General features: G+C 46.8%; 2 protein-coding genes across 5 annotated transcripts in view; one reads left to right on the plus strand and one right to left on the minus strand.

Moving 5' to 3' along the window:
* LOC310689504 (cathelicidin-related peptide Oh-Cath-like) overlaps window positions 1–20,587 on the plus strand; it is a 69,409-nt gene that overhangs the window by 23,769 nt on the left and 25,053 nt on the right. The window lies entirely within an intron of this gene.
* Window positions 771–19,299, minus strand: LOC310689398 (cytochrome P450 2C11-like). 4 transcript variants are annotated; one of them, XM_083467060.1, is made up of 10 exons: window positions 18,890–19,299; window positions 16,051–16,213; window positions 13,344–13,493; window positions 10,056–10,216; window positions 7,560–7,736; window positions 6,319–6,460; window positions 5,800–5,987; window positions 3,574–3,715; window positions 1,242–1,722; window positions 771–1,047 (listed from the first exon to the last, which is right to left on the minus strand). In XM_083467060.1, exons 1-9 carry the CDS (start codon window positions 19,058–19,060, stop codon window positions 1,541–1,543), a joined length of 1,476 nt encoding a protein of 491 aa, XP_083323186.1. In that variant the 5' UTR covers window positions 19,061–19,299; the 3' UTR covers window positions 771–1,047; window positions 1,242–1,540. The 4 variants fall into 4 exon arrangements, with proteins under 4 accessions (XP_083323186.1, XP_083323187.1, XP_083323189.1 ...); XM_083467061.1 differs by having other exon boundaries at window positions 771–1,071; window positions 1,284–1,722; window positions 18,890–19,152; XM_083467063.1 differs by lacking the exon at window positions 18,890–19,299 and adding an exon at window positions 17,226–17,354 and having other exon boundaries at window positions 771–1,057; window positions 1,284–1,722.

A 20,587-nucleotide genomic window follows, 5' to 3' on the forward strand; every position in this document is an offset into this window, starting at 1 on the left:
TTAGCTTAGATCTTTACTCACAGAGTTTCTGAAAATTACAATAAACAAGACTCCATCTGCTGCCAGTAAAATAAAGGAGAAAATTTTCCAACTGACCTAAAAAGAAAGAACTTGGTTATCTTACAAAAGAATCACGCAGTCTTTCCATTAGCAAAGATACAGGCTGTAGAAATCTCCTTTCAGAGAGATTATTCATTTGCTGAGCTGGGAGCCAAGTTGCATGGCTCCTTCTTTGAGGAAAGCTGCAGAGAGAGAGAAAGCGGGAGGGTGGGGAAGCAAAGGCTTCTGGGAGCCTGCTCTACCCATAGTGGCAACTTGACTTCAGAGCTCAGGTTAACCCTTTCATGCACACAAGTGCGAGTCAGAGGAAGCAAGTCATCTGGCTTCTTTTGCACGCAATCAAAATGAGATTGTCATTTTTTTGTATTTGACACCATCAAAGCTATCTAAGATGTATAAAAATATCTCGAACAAATGCTGGCGGTGTGTGTTCTCTGAAGGAAACCTGATTCATATGTGGTGGTCATGCCCCAATATTAAAGAGTTCTGGAATGTTATATACAATGAACTGAAAAAAAAATATAAGGATAACTTTCTCCAAAAAACCTGAGGCCTTCCTACTTGGAATCGTAGGAAGAGAGTTACCAAAAAATGCAAAAGAATATTTATGTACGCAACTGCGGCCGCAATAATCTTGGTTGCACAGAACAGAATGGCAGAATAAATTGGTAGAATTTGCTGAGAGAGCTCAAATGACAAATAGGCTGAGAGGCAATATAAATCAAAACTTTATTCAAAAATTGGATGTGATTAAGAAATATTTAATGAAATACAATAGCGGTGTGGTGTCTATGACAGTGTTTGAATGATTTCTGTATATATGCTAGATAAAACTAAAGCAAAAGTACCTCGGGTACCTCGGGTTAAGTACTTAATTCGTTCCGGAGGTCCGTTCTTAACCTGAAACTGTTCTTAACCTGAAGCACCACTTTAGCTAATGGGGCCTCCTGCTGCTGCCGCGACGCGATTTCTGTTCTCATCCTGAAGCTATTAAATCCTGAAGTTATTAAACTAAGGTATTGTACAGTGGTACCTCGGGTTACATGCGCTTCAGGTTACATACGCTTCACGTTACAGACTCCACTAACCCAGAAATAGTGCTTCAGGTTAAGAACTTTGCTTCAGGATGAGAACAGAAATCGTGCTCCGGCAGCGCGGCAGCAGCAGGAGGCCCCATTAGCTAAAGTGGTGCTTCAGGTTAAGAAAAGTTTCAGGTTAAGTACGGACCTCCAGAACGAATTAAATGCTTAACCTGAGTTACCACTGTATAACAATGTAATGTGGTCAAGCAAACTTAATAAAACAAATTTAAATAATAAAAGTGAGATCGTCTCCCCCAAAATGGCACCCTAAAAGCGTCTCACCCAATTTCACTCCTATAGTAACGGTTAATCAATCAATCAATCAATTACTTGATCCTCACGGAAGCCGGAAACCCTTGTGAGCAGGCAAAGAGGACCACCGGAGCGAAGGTTGCCGCTTAGCGTGGAGTAAAACAGATGGAGACTTGGCGCGGGATGTTCCCAAAGCCGCTGACCTCTGGGGTGAGGTCAATTTTGGTGACTCCCGGAGGGTGCCTGAGATGAAAACTTTGCAGAATAGTGGTGAGATACAGGAAGAGCTGCATCCGGGCCAATCCTTCACCCAGACAGATTCTCTTCCCTGTGGGAGGAAGAAAGGAGAAGCTGCAGTCCAGTTATTTCACAAATCTAGCCAGCTTTTTTAAAAGATTAGGGATACAGTGGTGCCTCGCAAGACGGGAAGAATCCGTTCTGTGATTCTCTTCGTCTAGCGGTTTTTTCATCTTGCGAAGCAAGCCCATTGACGGATTAGCGGATTAGCGCTTTTAGCGGCTTATCGGCTTATCGGATCAGCTGATAAATGGCTTAGCGGCTTAGAAAAAGGGGGGGGAGGAAAAAAAACCCGCAGGAACTCGCAAGACATTTTCGTCTTGTGAAGCAAGCCCATAGGAGATTCGTTTTGCGAAGCACCTCCAAAACGGAAAACTCTTTCGTCTAGCGAGTTTTCCGTCTTGCGAGGCATTCGTCTTGCGGGGCACCACTGTATTCACGGAAGAATATTCTCTACTGAAAGAAAACTACAGGAAAATGATGTATAGAAGGCATATAACACCAGTTATTGTATAAAACCAGCTCAAATATATGTTGGAAATGTAAGGAAAAAGAAGGGACTTTCTACCATATGTGGTGGGATTGCAGAGAAATTAAAAAATATGGGGAAATGATATATAACGAGTTGAAGAAAATGTTTAAATTAATTAAATTAATTAATTTGTTAATATAATAGATGGATAATTTAGGGATTTTTACATTTTTTTATAACATGCAGAGAATAATTTGTGTTAAAAAACCAGAAAGAGGAATACCTCCGTGGTGGGGTATTGTAAGAAAGTGAAATGCTTCTGGGAAATGATATATAATGAGATGAAGAAAATGTTGAAGTATACATTTGCGAAAAAAACAGAAACATTTTTACTTGGCATTGTAGGTACAGAAATTAATAGACAGGACAAAAATCTGTTTTTATATGCAACTATAGCAGCGAGAGTATTACTAGCCCAGCGATGGAAACAGGAAGAATTACCAATGAAGGAGGACTGGCAAATAAAAATGATGGAGTATGCAGAACTGGCAAAGTTGACTGGGAGAATTTGGAACCAGAAAGACCAGGACTTCCTTAAGGATTGGAAGAAATATATGACTTATTTGAAAGACAATTGCATTAATGTAACATTGCTTGTAGGTTTACAAAAAGTTTTGTAAGGGGGGGCTATATAAATGATTGCAAAATGATTTAGGAAGGAAATAATCAGGAAATGAAGTTTAAAAGCATTCATTATAATAATAAAATGCAAGATTAGATAGCAAAATTGAAAATCACTAGACAGGATTGATGGAAGTCTCGGGCTATAATAGCCCAAATGAAGATGATGCGATGTGATGTGAAGCTTTGTTTGGAAAACATATGCAAAAATTAATTTTTTAAAAAGAAGATAGAGAGGTAAAATTGACTCTCCCCCCCTGGCCCTGCTGACATGTGACCCCACAAGAAGTTGTGACCCTTTGTGAAGCCAATGGTCTCCCAGCCATAGCTGTCAACTTACAGATTTGAAAATAAGGGACCAGCAGCCTCAGAAATAAGGGATCAGAAGCCAGAATAAGGGATCAACAATTACTTTGATAAAATACATATTTTGTTGCGTGCAAATGGCTTTAGATACCTATTAGGTCCATAAATTACCATATAGCATATAATCAACAGAAAAAAACAGCAACAATTTGTTGTTGACAAAGGACAGCTGGACATAGAAAGGGCCCCATTACCTTCAGTAGCTTATTTAAGGGACATCATCAATAAGGGACAGAAGCGGGACATGGCACTGGGATAAGGGACTGTCCCGCAAATAAGGGACGCTTGACAGCTATGCTCCCAGCCCCGATCGAATCTGACCCACTGCTTTTTTGTGGGAAAGGAAAAGGTAGAGATCCCCACCTGTGGAAAAGGGAATGTCGGCTCCGTTCTTCTTGAAATTCCCTTTTTCATCCAGGAAATGTTCTGGGGTGAATTGGAAGGGGTTGTCGTATTGCTTGGGGTCGTGCAGTGCAGAACTCAGGATGGGGAAGACGGAGGAACCCTGGTGGGGGAAGCCAAGAAGGCAAATACATCAAGCCCTACTTTGGAAGAGCTCGTTGTGGTTCTCTTCCATGATGCTAATATTCAGGCAGCTTCCAGGGAGCAGAGGTGGTCCAGAAAGCAACTCCTCTCTAACGAACTATTTGGAACTGGCAAAGTTAACGGTGAACATAAGAAATCAATACCATGGGCAATTTACGGGTGAGTGGAAGCCTTTTTTGGGATTATTTGGAGGGGGGAAACATAACCAAATGAAATCGTGGGCAAGATTTGAAATGTGAGCAATGGGAATAAAGCTATAATATATGAAACAGGGGGAGATGTATCAGATGAAATAGGTGATATAACAGAGGAATATGTATTAGGTGAAATGTCTGATATTATGCAGGAAGTGAAAGGGCATGGAAAGAGAGGGGGGAAGTCAAATCATAAGAGAAACGGGTAACAAATTTGAAATCTGGAATGAGTTGGTTAAAGTGATGAAAAGCTAATAAAATCTTAATACAGACAGTAAACCCTTAAAGGCCTGAAGGGTTGAAACCAGCACAGTGAATTCGGTTGAAAAGCCACCAGTGTAATTGTTGCAAATTTTGTGCAAAGGGACCTGAACATGTAAATGTAGCCTGGCCCTAAGGGTGAGGCTCTTGGGGGTAAGGCAGTTTGCCCCCCGATCCTTTTGTTGGGGGGGTCAGGCCCCCCCAATGTTCAGAAGGCTCTGCGCATGACATCAGGACATTGTGATGTTGCGTCCGGACCCCTCAATTCTCCGGAGAAACTGGCGCCTCTGTCTTGCATTAAGACAGGGTTGGGCAAGCTTGGGGCAGGGACCGAATGCGGTCATTCAGGGGTCTCTCTCCAGCCCTTGGTACTATCTCCAGCCCTGCTCCACACCTGCCCCAAGTGCTTTTGCCCACCTGGAATATGTCCTTGAGCTGTCACAAGATCCCCTGACTATCTGCATGGAGAGAGACTTGTGCACAGAACCCTCTTCAGTTTCGCGTGGTTGAAACGCAGCTAACTAGACAAAATTCAGGGACATGGGTGGTGCTGTGGTCTAAACCACAGAGCCTAGGGGTTGCCGATCAGAAGGTCGGCGGTTCGAATCCCCGCGATGGGGTGAGCTCCCGTTGCTCGGTCCCTACTCCTGCCAACCTAGCAGTTCAAAAGCATGTCAAAGTGCCAGTAGATAAATAGGTACCACTCCGGCGGGAAGGTAAACGGCGTTTCCGTGCGCTGCTCTGGTTTTGCCAGAAGTGGCTTAGTCATGCTGGCCACATGACCCGGAAGAACTGTCTGCAGACAAATGCCGGCTCCCTCGGCCAGTTAAGCAAGATGAGCGCCACAACCCCAGTCGTTCGCGACTGGACTTAACTGTCAGGGGTCCTTTACCTTTACCTTTTTTTAGACAAAATTCAGAGTCATTCATTGCTCAGCCCACTTCTCTATCTGGGCCTGTCCTTCACTTGACGTGCCCCCCCCCAAAAAAAATGTCTGTCCACGAGGCAACATGGCCATTGGGTGTAAGACCTTTCCCTATCCTTGTCCTAAAAGCAAAAGCTCTAATTAGGGGGGGGGGATTGGCCTTGTCTCTAGCACACCTGCACATGTTCATGAACATCAACCAGCACACAGCGCATAGCCTGCCACTTCATATGTTGAGCAGATGAGGATTGATTTGAACTGTTGGTAACAAGTATAGGGCAATGGTTGTTTTTCCAAGGTCAGCTGAAAAACTCGGTGCAATAACACATCACAGCAATGGCAAGCCAACACATTTTGCTGCCTGAGGCAGGACAATAAATGGTGCTCCCCAACCCAAGTCAAGACCCATAGTACCTAAAGCAGGCGGAATTATTTGCCACCTGAGACAGACAATTCCACAATTCCTTCCTGATAATATCATGATCTTGATCACCACCCATTTCTTCCCCTTTCCTGACACCCAAAATTAAGCAACTTGAAGCAGCTGCCTCTTTCTATACTGTACAATGGTAGGGCCGGTCCCATGTGCCCATCAACCTCTGCCTGTTTGTTGCCTGCCACTGCTCTGAAGCTGTCAGCAGACTCTGATGCCGTTCCAGGTACCTTGGGGATGAAATAGCCTTCGATTTCGGTGTCATGTTTCGCCACACGGGTGAACCCTAAGGGGACGAGATCCAAGAATCGCTGGGCTTCGTGGAGGACGGCTTCTGTGTAAGGCATCTCAAGGCGATCCTTCATGGCAGGTGGCCTCTCCTGTCCTATCACTTGGTCTATTTCCTTTTGGATCTTTTCTGGAAGTGGACACAAAAGGCAGAACGTCCAGGTCACATCACAGCAGATGCAAGGGGGAAAAGAAAGCCAATTCTTGCTACCCGGTTCTGAAACCTAGCAAGGTCACCCTAAAATGTTTCCCCTCAGGAGAGTATGGCCAAACTACTCACGAAATCCAGCATCGCCTGAGCTCTGCGAGTGCAGTTTTCTCACTCATCTCTACTCATCCTGTAAATAGTTCCTGCCTGAATAAAGCCTTTGAACTACAGAAATTGTAAATGATTGTTCAGCTCTAATTCACCCAAGCTGCAAGGACAAGTGCAAGCACAGTTAGGTCAGTGGTTAGTCAACCTTGCACGGCTGGGTGCTCAAGCAGGGTCATGAGGATATATCTGAGGGTGGTGCTTGTTGTTTCTGTCCCAGCGATGAATATGTCATAAGCTGCCATGTTCAAGTTCTCTCTAGTGAATTCAGTCTTGGGGTTCTGCTGCTCCTGGAAATGGGGAAAAAACACAGACGAGATTATCCTCTATACCAGGAGCCCAACATGATGTTTCACCAAGACTTAATCAGCATCCTACTGTTTTTTAAACAAATCTATACACCGCTTTTGTAAAAAACAAAAACCCACAGCACAGTTTACAAAAAGAACAAAACAATAACATTATCAGGAAAGCCAGTTAAATTAGATATTTAAAACATTTTTAAAAAATCAGATCAATGAGAAGCAAAACCAGATTAAAGCACATATCAACATTCTACATATCTGGGTAGGCTTATCTAAACAAAATTGTTTTCAGCAGGTACCTAATTTCAGACATAGGGACGCGGGTGGCGCTGTGGTCTAAACCACTGAGCCTGTTGGGCTTGCCGATCAGAAGGTCGGCGGTTCAAATCCCCGCGACGGGGTGAGCTCCCGTTGCTCGGTCCCTGCTCCTGCCAACGTAGCAGTTCGAAAGCACGCCAAAGTGCAAGTAGATAAATAGGTACCACTCCAGCGGGAAGGTAAGCAGCGTTTCCGTGCGCTGCTCTGGTTCGCCAGAAGCGGCTTAGTCATGCTGGCCATATGACCTGGAAGCTGTATGCCGGCTCCCTTGGCCAATAAAGCGAGATGAGTGCTGCAACCCCAGAGTCGTCCGCGACTGGATCTAATGGTCAGGAGTCCCTTTATCTTTAATTTCAGACATAGGGACGCGGGTGGTGCTGTGGTCTAAACCACAGAGCCTAGGGCTTGCCAATCAGAAGGTCGGTGGTTCAAATCCCCGCAACGGGGTGAGCTCCCGTTGCTTGGTCCCTCCTCCTGCCAACCTAGCAGTTTGAAAGCACGTCAAAGTGCAAGTAGATAAATAGGTACCACAATGGCGGGAAGGTAAACGGCTTTTCCGTGCACTGCTCTGGTTTTGCCTGAAGCGGCTTAGTTAAGCTGGCCACATGACCCGGAAGCTGTCTGCGGACAAACGCCGGCTCTCTCGGCCTATAGAGCGAGATGAGTGTGCAACCCCAGAGTCAGTCACGACTGGACCTAACAGTCAGGGGTCCCTTTACCTTTACCTTTAATTTGGAATATATAAATCCACTCCTCCATATCTCACCTGCTCCATTTTGAGGAGGAAGGAATCTATGAAGTCCCGGGGAGCATTGGGATCCAGACTTCTCTCATGATCTTTTACCTTCTCGGCTATGAAGACCTGGATGTCCCCGAGGTTTTTAAAGAAAGTTTGATGAGGACCAGGCAAGTAGTCTAGGATCCTGGGGAAGATGTTGTAGAGCTGAGAAAAGGAAACAGAGAGGGGGAAAAAAAACACTCGTACAGACATAGCCGTGAATCAGCCCTGGTGAGTTTGAATCTCTTCAGCGAACTAAAATAAATCGCACCGTCAGAAACTGACATGTGACACAGCTCAGAAGCATCCCAGACCCTGAGATTCCAGGGCCCAAACGTGAGACCCAGGACCCCGTGATGTCCCAGGGCTGGGTCCTGGAGACGGAGGTTAATTGGGAGAGGAGAGCTGAGGAGAGCGGACCCTGCAGAGTGTTTATGCTATCATTTTCAGCTGGCTCCTGAATCGAGCAAGCTTGATCTCAAGTAAACAAAATAATGCAAGTACTGTGCTATATTAGAAGCAAAAAAACCCTTGTTTTGATGAATTGGAAGAGCCGCAAAAAGATTCCATTGAGCACGTGGGTTGATAATATGGACAGATACGAACAAATTGCATGTCAACGCAAATTAAGAATTGATAAATATGAAGAAACCTGGAAGGAACATTTAAGCGATAAGGCAGATAGTGGGGGGAAGTGGGGGGAGGAGAGAGAGGTGGGGGAATATTGTTAAAAAGGAGTAGTCACAGGTGTATCAGTGTATTCAAATCTGAAATGTCAAATTGTGTTGTTATGGTTTTTGTTGTACGTGTCTTTTGCGGTTGTTGTTTGTATTGAAAACATAGCTATCAACTTACAGATTTGAAAATAAGGGACCAGCAGCCTCGAAAATAAGGGATCAGCAGCCAAAATAAGGGATTTTCCAAACACAGGTATGCTCAACTTCTGAGCCCCTCCGAGCCAAAGGCAGAAAGCCCGGCCAGCAGCCAAACGAAGCCTCAAGCGGTGGTTCCCACAGCACAGCAACCCGGCAAAGGGGACGCAGCAAGGAAAACCACCATCACCTCTCCGCTGGGAAGCGCTGAGCAAAGGCGAGTCCCCAGGCAACGGGGCCGATTTGACCGGCACAAGGCATGCAAGCTCCACCCCCCAGTCGTTCTTAGGCTCCTTATTGGGTGAGCAACGCAGCCAAGCAACACAGTTGGAGCCTCCCTCCTCCCTGGCTGGCAGGGAGGGAGGGAGAGGAGCTGCTTCCTTTGAAACCTGGGAAATTTAAGGGACATCATCAATAAGGGACAGCAGCCGGACACGGCACTGGGATAAGGGACTTTCCAGCCAAATAAGGGACGGTTGACAGCTATGATTGAAAAAATGATTAAATAATCCTTTTTTAAAAAAAAGAGCTTGATTTCAAGTCCTGTTTTCCAGCAGGGTCTGCCTGCCCAGGAGGCAGGTTGAGGCAGCTGCCTCGGGCGGTGGAATCCCGCACGGAAGCAAGGAGAAACAGCGGCAGCAACTTCCGGGGAGGGGAGAGAGACCTCACGAAAACTCACAGAGCTCGTTCAAGATCTTGCTGCTGCGGCCGCCGCCACCGCTTCTTACTCCACACGCACTACTCAGCGCCACCGGAGCAGCAAGGAGCAGTGGCTGAAGCTTCCGGGTTCTGGAGAGATCTTGTGGATCCCTCACAGTTCCAGTAAGCAAGGCTTTGGCGGTGCAGAGGAGCAGCGGCGGCTGGGGTGGTGCTAGCAGTCGGCTCGCTTCCTATTTGCCTCAATAATAATAATAATAATAAGAAGAAGAAGAAGAAGAAATTTATACCCCACCCATCTGGCTGGGTTTCCCCAGCCGCTCTGAGCGGTTCCCAACAGAATATTAAAAACACAACAAAACATCCAGCATTAAAAACTTCCCCAAACAGGGCTGCATTCAGATGTCTTGCCATTTAATCTGTATTTTAAATTGGGATTTCCCCCCTATTATGTTTTTACTGTAATTTTACTGGTGTTAGCTGCCCTGAGCCAGGCACTGGCCAGGGAGGGCGGGGTATAAATAAAAATTATTATTAATTATTATTATTATATTATAAACAGAGGAGCGCTTTCCCTAACGGGCCTTCTGCTGCCGGTGCCCTTCCACCGTTTGGCTTCCGTTCTTAGATCAAGGTAAGTTTTCCCCAGCCACTCTGGGCAGCTCCCAACAAATTAAAAACAGAATAAAGCATCAAATATTAAAAACTTCCCTAAACAGGGCTGCCTTCTGATGTCTTCTAAAAGTCAGATAGCTGTTTATTTCCTTGACATCTGATGGGAGGGTGCTCCAGAGGGCGGGTGCCACCACCGAGAAGGCCCTCTGCCTGGTTCCCTGTAACCTCACTTCTCGCAGGGAGGGAACCACCAGAAGGCCCTCGGAGCTGGACCTCAGTGTCCGGGCTGAACGATGGGGGTGGAGACGCTCCTTCCTCTGCTACCCAGGGTCCTCCTTACCTGCCCTGCAGTGGAACTCTCCAACTGGAAGCTTTCGACCAGCAAGCAGAGAATCCGGCGGTACTCCGGGTCACTGTAATCAAACCGTTCACCGAGGAGGATGTGGCTGATCACGTTGCCCGTTGCGCAGCTGAACAGGACGGCTGGGTTGAAGGGCTGGCCTGGCAAAGGAAGTGGAGTTGGGAGGGATGGTGTCAAGAAATGCCACAGCCGAAAAAATGCAGTGACTACATTATTACATGAGCACTGTTCCACATAATTTGATATTTTCATTTATATACATTCATTCGAAATAAGATGGGTTTATGAAGCACTATGAAGGAACACGGGCGGCGCTGTGGGTTAAACCACAGAGCCTAGGACTTGCCGATCAGAAGGTCGACGGGGTGAGCTCCCGTTGCTCGGTCCCAGCTCCTGCCAACCTAGCAGTTTGAAAGCACGTCAAATTGCAAGTAGATAAATAGGTACCACTCCGGCAGGAAGTAAACGGCGTTTCCGTGTGCTGCTCTGGTTCACCAGAAGCGGCTTAGTCATGCTGGCCACATGACCCGGAAGCTATAAGCCGGCTCCCTTGGCCAATAAAGCGAGATGAGCGCCGCAACCCCAGAGTCAGCCACGACTGGACCTAATGGTCAGGGGTCCCTTTATCTTTTATGAAGCATTTTATATCCACCCACCACGCTGGTGAAGAATTCTACCAAACAGTAGTCAATCTCCAGAATTACTGTTCAGTGTTGGACATCATTGTTGAATACACAAAGCTTCACAGCTTCTCTTCCACTGTATAAAGTTTGGTATCTCGCTTCATGTAAAGATTTTCAGAGACTTTGAGACTAAAGATTTCATTTTGAACTTTTTATGATTTGAAAGAATTCTATAAAGATTGTCTATTACTGTCAGGGGTTTAGGAGCAGAGGCACGGGCAAGGGAGGAAACAGAGAGCGAAGGGGAGGAGGCAGAAGAAAAGATGAGTGATGACGACGACCCGAGATCTCCCAGTCTTTCCAGTGAATCAGAGGATTCACAGAAAGGAGCACCAGTAGCCAGGGCAAGGGGGGAGTCCAGGGGGGCACCCCAGGAAGATAGAGCCAGAGGGGACTCAGAGGAGAGCAGCTGGAAATCGGGACCAGCGTCACCGCCAGGAAACAGGGAAGAGGAAGGGAGCCAGGGGGGAAGCGCTGGCAGCTCACCACAGGAGGGAGGACATGAGTCAGGAGTGGCCACACCTCCATCGGGGAGCGAAGAAACGGTTAAGAGGAAAGTGGGAGGTTGGGCGCGCGCGCCAAGTTCAAATGCAGAGGAAGGCGGCGCAGTAAGCAGCCCCGAAAGGGAGCCAGGTCCTAAAGCCCGGCGCAAGGAGGCAGAAGGGTCCGGGTCAGCGTCAGAAGAATCCCGGAAGAAAGAAGCCCCGGGGGGTAGAGGGACCCAGAGGAGGACAGTAAGGCGGAAAAGGTGGAGCAAGGCTAGGATATTAAGTTGGTGCACACGGGGCGGGAACTCAGACGGAGCTTCGCCGATCTAGCTACTAGACGTAGAGTTGCCCGCAGCAGCGTGAGAATGGAAACTGTAATTCAATAAAGACTTTTACTTAATGATCGCTGGCTAGCGTGATCCTCTGTGAGCTAGGATCTTCAAGCAGCTCTGACAATTACGTATGTATATGGCCATCGTGTTGCCTAGACATTGTTGAAAAAATGCACACGGCGGAGGTTTCATTGTCAAATAAACAATTGTCAAATTCTACAGCTCTGAACACTGATGCATCTGGCATCTAGGCAGCTATTCTCTCTTTTTTTTAAATTAATATATTTTTATTGCTTTTAAATATTGCATCACCAGTGTAAAAAGAAAACCCACCACCCATCAGTTAACAAAAATATGTTGCATAAAAAGAAAAATATTACCCAAAAATAAATGTTACATATAAATAAAACAGACTCTCTCAGCGTGGGACTTCCATTTCCTCAATAACAGCATTACAGTGGTGCCCCGCAAGACGAATGCCTCGCAAGACGAAAAACTCGCTAGATGAAAGGGTTTTGCGGTTTTTGAGTTGCTTCGCAAGACGAATTTCCCTATGGGCTTGCTTTGCAAGACGAAAATGTCTTGCGTTTTTTGCAAGTTTGTTTCCTTTTTCTTAACACTGTTAATACAGTTGCGACTTGACTTCGAGGAGCAACTCATAGAACGCGGTGTGGTAGCTTTTTTTTGAGGTTTTTGGTGATTTTTGAAGCTTTTCCAAAACTTTTCCGACACCGTGCTTCGCAAGACGAAAAATTCGCTAGACGAAAAAACTCGCGGAACGAATTAATTTCGTCTTGCGAGGCACCACTGTATATTATAGCAATTAACTTAAGATATATTGTCTACGTTCTTTATAACATATTATATGGCCATAATTATTCAAAGCATGTTAAAGTTTTCATATGGGAACAATGTTCTTTCAAATGTAATCTAGAGTTATCCCATTCTTTATTGAAGCTTTGGCTTCTCTAGTTCCTAATGGGTGAGTTACCTGTAATTGTAACAGTGAATGGGCAGGTGATCTTTACTACAAGAAACAAGAGGAAGAAGCAAAGTCCCCCCCCCCCAACACAGTATTACTTAGTCTAGATTTTTATATATTAAAAATTGCATCCCCCAGAGATTTCAAAGGGCAACCTATTTGCATGTTGTGGGAATGTTCAGGGATGCAGGAGAGGGTATATTGTCTGATTATATCCTTATCCATCTTGTGTTCCACAATTTCAGCAGAGTAACATTCCCTTCTTTTAAATTTGCAGCGGCTGCCTTTGCTCAGGCTCGCTAAAGCCTCTATAATAACTGTTCTGGTATTTTCCCCTTATAAAGGATAAGACAAGACACAGTCTTCTACAAAAGTATAAAAAGAATTTACTCACATTCTGTTCACAATCAGATCCCAGAAGGCAGACTTAGCTTAGAAAAGTAACATACACTTGGAATCTGTCTCATAAGAAGACAGTCCCTTTGTCCTCTCTTGGCTGGAGGCCAAGAGAGCATCTTTGCCTAAGCAGATGTTGCTTCTTCGATGCATGTCGTCAAAGAGAGAGAGAGATGGCTGCCCTGCCCTGTGCTTTTGTCCTTACCTGCACAGGTGAGGCCACACCCACCTCTAGTCACATGCAGAGGAAGTCTGTCCCAGCCCAGAAGGAAACAGGAAGTTTACCTGCTTGCTGGAACAACATCCCTCCCTATGTGCAAACATGTTCACTCTCGGAATGTTGTACTTGACTGCTCTTGTGTTTCACATCCTACATGCGTACTCACCGTTTTTGGCCCTGAGCTCCTTCATCAGGTACTCTGCCTCTTCCTGGATCCTCTCCTCAATGTTCTTCTTCCCCATTCCAAAGTTCCTCATGGTGGTGAGGGAGAAGCGGCGGAGCTGGAGCCAGCGCTCGCCATTGGACATGACGATCCCTGCAGAAGAAACATAGGACTCGGCTACATTAGTAAAGAAAAGGCAAATCAAATGCACTATAAACACACGACACCAGATGGCGCCAGAGAGCAGGGAATTTTAAAACACTGTTTCCCATAGGGATTTCTTTCTTTTGCTATAACAATCTAATTTATGACTTATTCGTAGAGTTTTTGTCCTGTGTCTAGAGCCACCCTGTAGTCTGTGTTAGGTTTCTGTTTGTGCCACTGTGCAGTGCTTGGAGTCACAAGACTCTGTTTACATTCCAGAGATTCCAGACTGCTGGAAGTCTCACAGGAGACGGGAGACGGATGTTGTTATTACTGGTTTCCTGTTTCTTTGTACCAGTTGCCTCTCTGCCTTCACAGAGAGAGGATGTATATTTCTTTTCTGTCTGCGTAGTTAAAAGTAAAACTCTTAGCAATGTAGCTCATATTTCTCGTCCTCTTCTGCTGCTTGGACACTCTGCGTAATGAGGGAACGTACCTGGAGCCTCATCAAAGGCTCAGGTCGTTAATCACCCTCGGAGGACTCGAGGACTCAGTCAAACGCAAGTTCCGACAGTCTATGCCAGTGGTTCCCAATTAGCTTATTACTGAGGACCCCTTATTTTTCAAAAGTCAAGCCGCAGAACCCTTGCTGACGCCTGGGGCAGCAGAAGTTGTTGAGAATGGGCATCAGGGACCGTGCTGAGGGGGGGCCTGCACTGAGGAGGAATGGTGGGAGTCTCCCCCTCCCCCTGCTACTACCCCGGATTGTGAATTTTCCCAGGAGCAGGAGGACAGTATAGATTTGGAACAGCGGTTTGCAGAGGGGCATAGTTCAGAAGGCAGAAGCTGGGAAATACTGGATTGGGAACAGCTAGGAGAAGAGACACTGGCACTTCTGGCTCAGAAATGGAAGCAGCAGGAACTTCCAACACTGGTCAAGATGATGGAGTACGTAGAGATGGCCAAGTTGACGGGGAAGATCCGGAATCAGCGTGACAAACTGTTTCAAAAGGACTGGAACAAATTTATATTTGATATGAAAGAAAATTGTAAACATTTGAAAACGTTTGTGGGCTTGAATTGAAATGTTTTGTAATGTAAATAAAAGGAGCTGATTTAACGATAATAAGGTGAAATATTATAATTTGACAAAGGGTAAATAAGTTTTTATAGAAATGCGAAGAATATGGAAAGTTATGTGGAAGTCAGAAAGAGGGAGGGAAGGAGGTTGATGCTCTTACAGCGTAATATATTAAGTCATAGAATTATGTAACAAAATGTGAATATGATTTAAGTGGAAAACTCAATAAAAAATATTTTAAAAGAGAGAGAGAGAGACACTGGAAGAGAGAGGGTTAACAGATCCACACTCTAGAAAGCCTTACTCCACCGCCCTCACCAAAGTTGAGAAGAGCTCAGAAAGTGGCAGAACAGAAAGCACAGAGGGTACAAGGTCAGATGACGAGACGTAGAAGTGACATAGATTAATAGGGACAGCAGGGGGTGGTAACCTTAATTGGGAGCACCCACATTTCTAGGAGATAGGTTCTTCTCTCGCTGTGATTATTTAACTGGTAAGAAGACACCTTTTCCTTTGTTCTGCTTATCTACTGCCACAGGGGGTCGAAGCTGATTCCCTGAGGCCTGACATTAGGAGATCGTCCCAAACTTTTGAGCTTTTTTTGAGGCGGTCACCCCAAGTTGTTGCGTTCCGCCGATGCAATTGGGTGTGCAAGCAAGAGAGGGCAGGGACTGGAGCCCCTGATGCCGCCAGCACATGAAGCACCATGCTTGGAACAGGACCCATGAGTCAGGTCAGCCTTGGTCCCAAAAGATGTGTCAGGCTGCTCTCCCCACCAGCCCAGCTATGGTCACATCAGCCCGCGCATCACCCAGCCCAGCTTCCTGGGACTGTTGAGAGTTGCACTGGGGGCAGGGGCCATGCTAATCTTCTCTGTGTTTAGTCGTTTAGTTGTTTCCGACTCTTTGTGACCCCCATGGACCAGAGCATGCCAGGCACTCCTATCTTCCACGGCATCCCGCAGTTTGGTCAAACTCATGCTGGTAGCTTCGAGAACACCGTCCAACCATCTTGTCCTCTGTCGTCCCCTTCTCCTTGTGCCCTCCATCTTTCCCAACATCAGGGTCTTTTCCAGGGAGTCTTCTCTTCTCATGAGGTGGCCAAAGGATTGGAGCCTCAGCTTCAGGATCTGTCCTTCCAGGGAGCACTCAGGGCTGATTTCCTTCAGAATGGAGAGGTTTGTTCTTCTTGCAGTCCATGGGACTCTCAAGAGTCTCCTCCAGCACCAGAATTCAAAAGCATCCATTTATTTATATGATTTATATGGATAAAAGGCAAGGAAAAACTGTTGAAACTGGTCTGGTGAGATGTGGGGCCTGCAGAGATGAGGCGTGTGGCCTGGGGAACATTTTGAGGGCCAGACAGAAAGCTCTGGAGGGCCACATCCAGCCCTCAGGGCTGAGATCCCCCCACCCTTGGCCTAGAGACCCTTTCCACTTTTCCACCCAGGCTAACGGTGCCCCCCCAATGTAAGAGATGCAATACCTAGTCCTCTGTTGGTCTTATCTGCTGACGGGAAGCTGCCTCGGTCGAGAAACTCATCTCCACGATCAACGAGGACCTTCTTCACCAAGTCATAACCGAAGAGAACCACAGCCTGGTCTGAGCCGAAATACACGGTGAAGATCGGACCGTATTTTTTGCTCATCTGCAAAGACAAAGCAGGGAAGAGAGGGAGCAGGCATCAGGGTGCTGGTGATTGCAGAAGACTAGCGGAAATGGGGGCCATGGGTTAGATTTTTGGGTGTAATAATAATAATAATAATAATAATAATAATAATTATAATTATAATTTATTATTTGTACCCCGCCCATCTGGTTGGGTTTCCCCAGCCACCCTGGGCGGCTTCCAACAAAACACTAAAATACAGTAACCTATTAAACATTAAAAGCTTCCCTAAACAGGGCTGCCTTCAGATGTCTTCTAAAAGTTTGGTAGTTATTTTTCTCTTTGACATCTGCTGGGAGGGCGTTCCACAGGGCGGGCGCCACCACCAAAAAGGCCCTCTGCCTGGTTCCCTGTAATTTCACTTCTCGCGGGGAGGGAATCACCGGAAGCCCCTCGGAGCTGGACCGCAGTGTCCGGGCAGAACGATGGGGGTGGAGACGCTCCTTCAGGTCTACTGGGCCGAGGCCATTTAGGGCTTGAAAGGTCAGCACCAACACTTTGAATTGTGCTTGGAAACGTACTGGGAGCCAATGTAGGTCTTTCAAGACCGGTCTTATATGGTCTCAGCGGCCACTCCCAGTCACCAGTCTAGCTGCCGCATTCTGGATTAGTTGTAGTTTCCGGGTCACCTTCAAAGGTAGCCCCACACAGAGCGCATTGCAGTAGTCCAAGTGAGAGATAACTAGAGCATGCACCATTCTGGCGAGACAGTCTGTGGGCAGGGAGGGTCTCAGCCTGCGTACCAGATGGAGCTGGTAGACAGCTGCCCTGGACACAGAATTGACCTGAGTCTCCATGGACAGCTGTGAGTCCAAAATGACTCCCAGGCTGCGCAGCTGGTCCTTCAGGGGCACAGCTGCCCCAATCAGGACCAGGGAGTCCTCCACACCCGCTCCCCCCCTGTCCCCCCAAAACAGTACTTCTGTCTTGTCAGGATTCAACCTCAATCTGTTAGCCGCCATCCATCCTCCAACCGCCTCCAGGCACTCACACAGGACCTTCACCACCTTCACTGGTTCTGATTTGAAAGAGAGGTAGAGCTGGGTGTCATCCGCATACTGAAGAACCCCCAGCCCAAACCCCCTGATGATCTCTCCCAGCGGCTGCATGTAAATGTTGAAAAGCGTGGGGGAGAGGACGGAGCCCTGAAAATGAAACTTGACTTTTTTTTGGATTCAGAGAAGGGAAATGCTCTGAGAATATGGGACGACTGATTGGCCCGGCGCCATCTGTTCGCCTCACCTTGGAATAGCTGCTTGATAAACATCTGCTGTTGCATAAGCTCCATGCAAACAAATCACAGAGTGTGGAAAGAGAGAAAAAGGAGGGTCAAGAACAGGGCAGACCATGAGACTTTGGGTTATGAAAACATGTTTATCCCCACAAAGAGCCTCTTTGTTTCCCAGCTTGCTCCTTCCCCAAACCTGGTGCTCTGCACCAGAGTTTTCGAACTACAACTTCCACCAGCCCCGGCCATTGCAGTTGGGAGTTGTAGTCCCAGGACACCTGGCGGAGGCAACCAGGGCTCTCTTCCATTCAAAAAACACACAACCATGTAGACAAGGATTAAACGTAAGGTATTGGTTGCCTTTAGAACAGATTTATGAAAGATTTAGAAAACATTGATTAGAATATTTGTGTCAGATTGTATGGGGGAAATACGGAACGACAGATACAATCTTGCTTAAAATGTATATAGGAAGTGCAGCGAAAGCGATGGAAGCCAATCAATGAAATTTTTTTATTATTTTCATATTGAGATATTTGTAGAATAAACTTGGAAGAAATTCTTCCAACTTTTCTTCTTCTTTATTTTTTCTTCTTCTTTTCTCTTTTGTTCCTTTATTCATATATGTGCTTATTTGAAATATATATGTATGTATTTGCAATATTTTGCTTATATTTTGTAACAATTACAGTGGTACCTCTGGATGCGAACAGGATCTGTTCCGGAGCCCCATTCGCATCCTGAAGTGAAAGTAAGATGCGACTGCGCGTCTGTGCTTGCGCGGGTCGCGTATTGCTGCTTCCGTGCATGTGTGTGATGTCATTTTGAGCGTCTGCGCATGTGCGAGCAGCGAAACCTGGAAGTAACAAGCTCCGTTACTTCCGGGTCGCCGCAGAGCGCAACCCAAAAATATTTAAGCTGAAGCGTATTCATCCTGAGGTATGTTGTTGTTGTTTAGTCGTGTCCGACTCTTCGTGACCCCATGGACCAGAGCACACCAGGCACTTCTGTCTTCTGCTGCCTCCCGCAGTTTGGTCAAACTCATGCTGGTAGTGCTCTGGTCCATGGGTGCTCACTGGAAGGACAGATCCTGAAGCTGAGGCTCCAAGACTTTGGCCGCCTCATGAGAAGAGAAGACTCCCTGGAAAAGACCCTGATGTTGGGAAAGATGGAGGGCACAAAGAGAAGGGGACAACAGAGGACAAGATGGTGGGACAGTGTTCTCGAAGCTGCCAAGATGAGTCTGACCAAACTGCGGGAGGCAGTGGAAGACAGGAGTGCCTGGCGTGCTCTGGTCCAGGGGGTCACGAAGAGTCGGACACGACTGAACGACTAAACAGCAAGAAGATGTTTGTCATTATCTACCTGGCCTGGGCCTCTGCCTGGCTCTGCAAGGCCCTGGGCTTAGCTGAAGCCCCAATCCTTACCTCTCGGAAGTTTCCAACCAAGTTCTGCACCTTCAGCTGCAGGAGGTTCCCGACGAATGGAAGCGGTGTTGGCCCAGGAGGCGAGTTTTTTGCCTTAGGTCTTGTCCCCCAAACCAAGAGGAAGACCAGGCAGATCACCAAGAAGATTGTCGCGCTCCCCAGCAGATCCATTGCTGCAGCAGGTAGCAGCTGCAGGCTCCTATCTCCAGATGAGGAAAGTCTACAGTCCAGAGATTATATTCTCCAAACATCAGAGCCAGCGTCGTGATCCAACGGGGCGGGGAGACCAGTTTCCAAACCCTGCCAGATTGTCCAAAGGTTGTTCTATAAGCCCTTGAAACATGTTGTGCTTTTTCAAGACTTGTCTCTACTTTCTGCTGAAAGTTCTTCTCTGGGGTTAACTAGGGAAGAAAGTGTCTCCACCCCAATCATTCTGCCCGGACACTGAGGTCCAGCTCCGAGAACCTTCTGGTGGTTCCCTCTGTGCGAGAAGTGAAGCTACAGGGAACCAGGCACAGGGCCTTCTCGGTGGTGGCGCCCTCCCTGTGGAACGCCCTCCCACTAGATGTCAAGGAAATGAACAACTATCTGACTTTTAGAAGACATCTGAAGGCAGCCCTGTTTAGGGAAGTTTTTAATATTTGATGCTTTATTCTGTTTTTAATCCGTTGGGAGCTGCCCAGAGTGGCTGGGGAAACACCGCCGGATGGACAGGGTAATAATTTTATTATTTATACTCCGCCCATCTGGGCGGCATCCAACAAAATATAAAAATTCATCAAACATTAAAAGCTTCCCTAAACAGGGCTGCCTTCAGATGTCTTCTAAAAGTCATAATAATACTAATAATAATAATGACAGTGGTACCTCGGTTTAAGAACAGTCCTGTTTATGAACAATTTGGTTTACGAACTCTGCAAAACCAGAAGTAGTGTCCCGGTTTGCGAACTTCACCTCGGTCTAAGAACGGAAGCTGAACAGTGGAAGGGCACCGGCAGTGGGAGGCGTCATTAGGGAAAGCGCGCCTCAGTTTAAGAACGGTTTTGGTTTAAGAATGGACTTCAGGAATGGATTAAGTTTGTAAACCAAGGCACCACTGTATTATTATTATTCCTTAGTTACTAGTTACTAGTTAGTTATTATTATTCCTTAGCGGGCACACTCGCTAAACCCTGTCTGTGGTGCCCACCCCTTTACCCCAAATGATGAGACAAGAGACCAGAGTATGGGGCTCAATTTGGCCACAACTTTATCGAGCTTCAGACGTGGGAAACTTGGCACAGGCCTTGGCAGGCAACCCTCTCAGCCTGCCTGGCTGAGGATATGCAGGCACATGAGGTCCAGTGAGAAGGGACCGCAAAGCGCAAACTTACACAGCCTGCCCTTCCACCAACCTCGTGCCGGGAGTTTGACCTACAGGCCGCCGCTCTAGGGCCAGGGACGCCCGGTTTTTGCCCTTTAATGGGCCCTGCAAGCACCGCCACATGGGGAGGGAGCATGAATGCATTCCCCCCGACTTAATGTTAGACTAAAGGCTACCTTGCCAAGGCCTAAAACCGCCCAAGTTGTGACGAAATGCTACTGGGAAGGCGAAACCTGCCAATGCAGGGGAAATTCCTTCCCAGTTCTGAATACAGCAATCAACTTTAAGACCGCAGCAGCGTCCGCTGACCTGGAATGCAAAATATTAGCCTGTAA

The sequence above is a fragment of the Podarcis liolepis genome, assembly GCF_965112155.1.
Source record: "Podarcis liolepis genome assembly, chromosome: 12".
NCBI lineage: Eukaryota > Metazoa > Chordata > Lepidosauria > Squamata > Lacertidae > Podarcis > Podarcis liolepis.

Coding starts and splice junctions, on each gene's coding strand:
- LOC310689398 (XM_083467060.1), bottom strand. CDS start 19,060: ATGGATCTGCTGGGGAGCGCGACAATCTTCTTGGTGATCTGCCTGGTC. Junction 10,217..13,343: donor GGAGCTCAGGGCCAAAAACG/GTGAGTACGCAT, acceptor TTCCTTTGCCAG/GCCAGCCCTTCAACCCAGCC. Junction 5,988..6,318: donor TGAGCACCCAGCCGTGCAAG/GTTGACTAACCA, acceptor GTCCACTTCCAG/AAAAGATCCAAAAGGAAATA.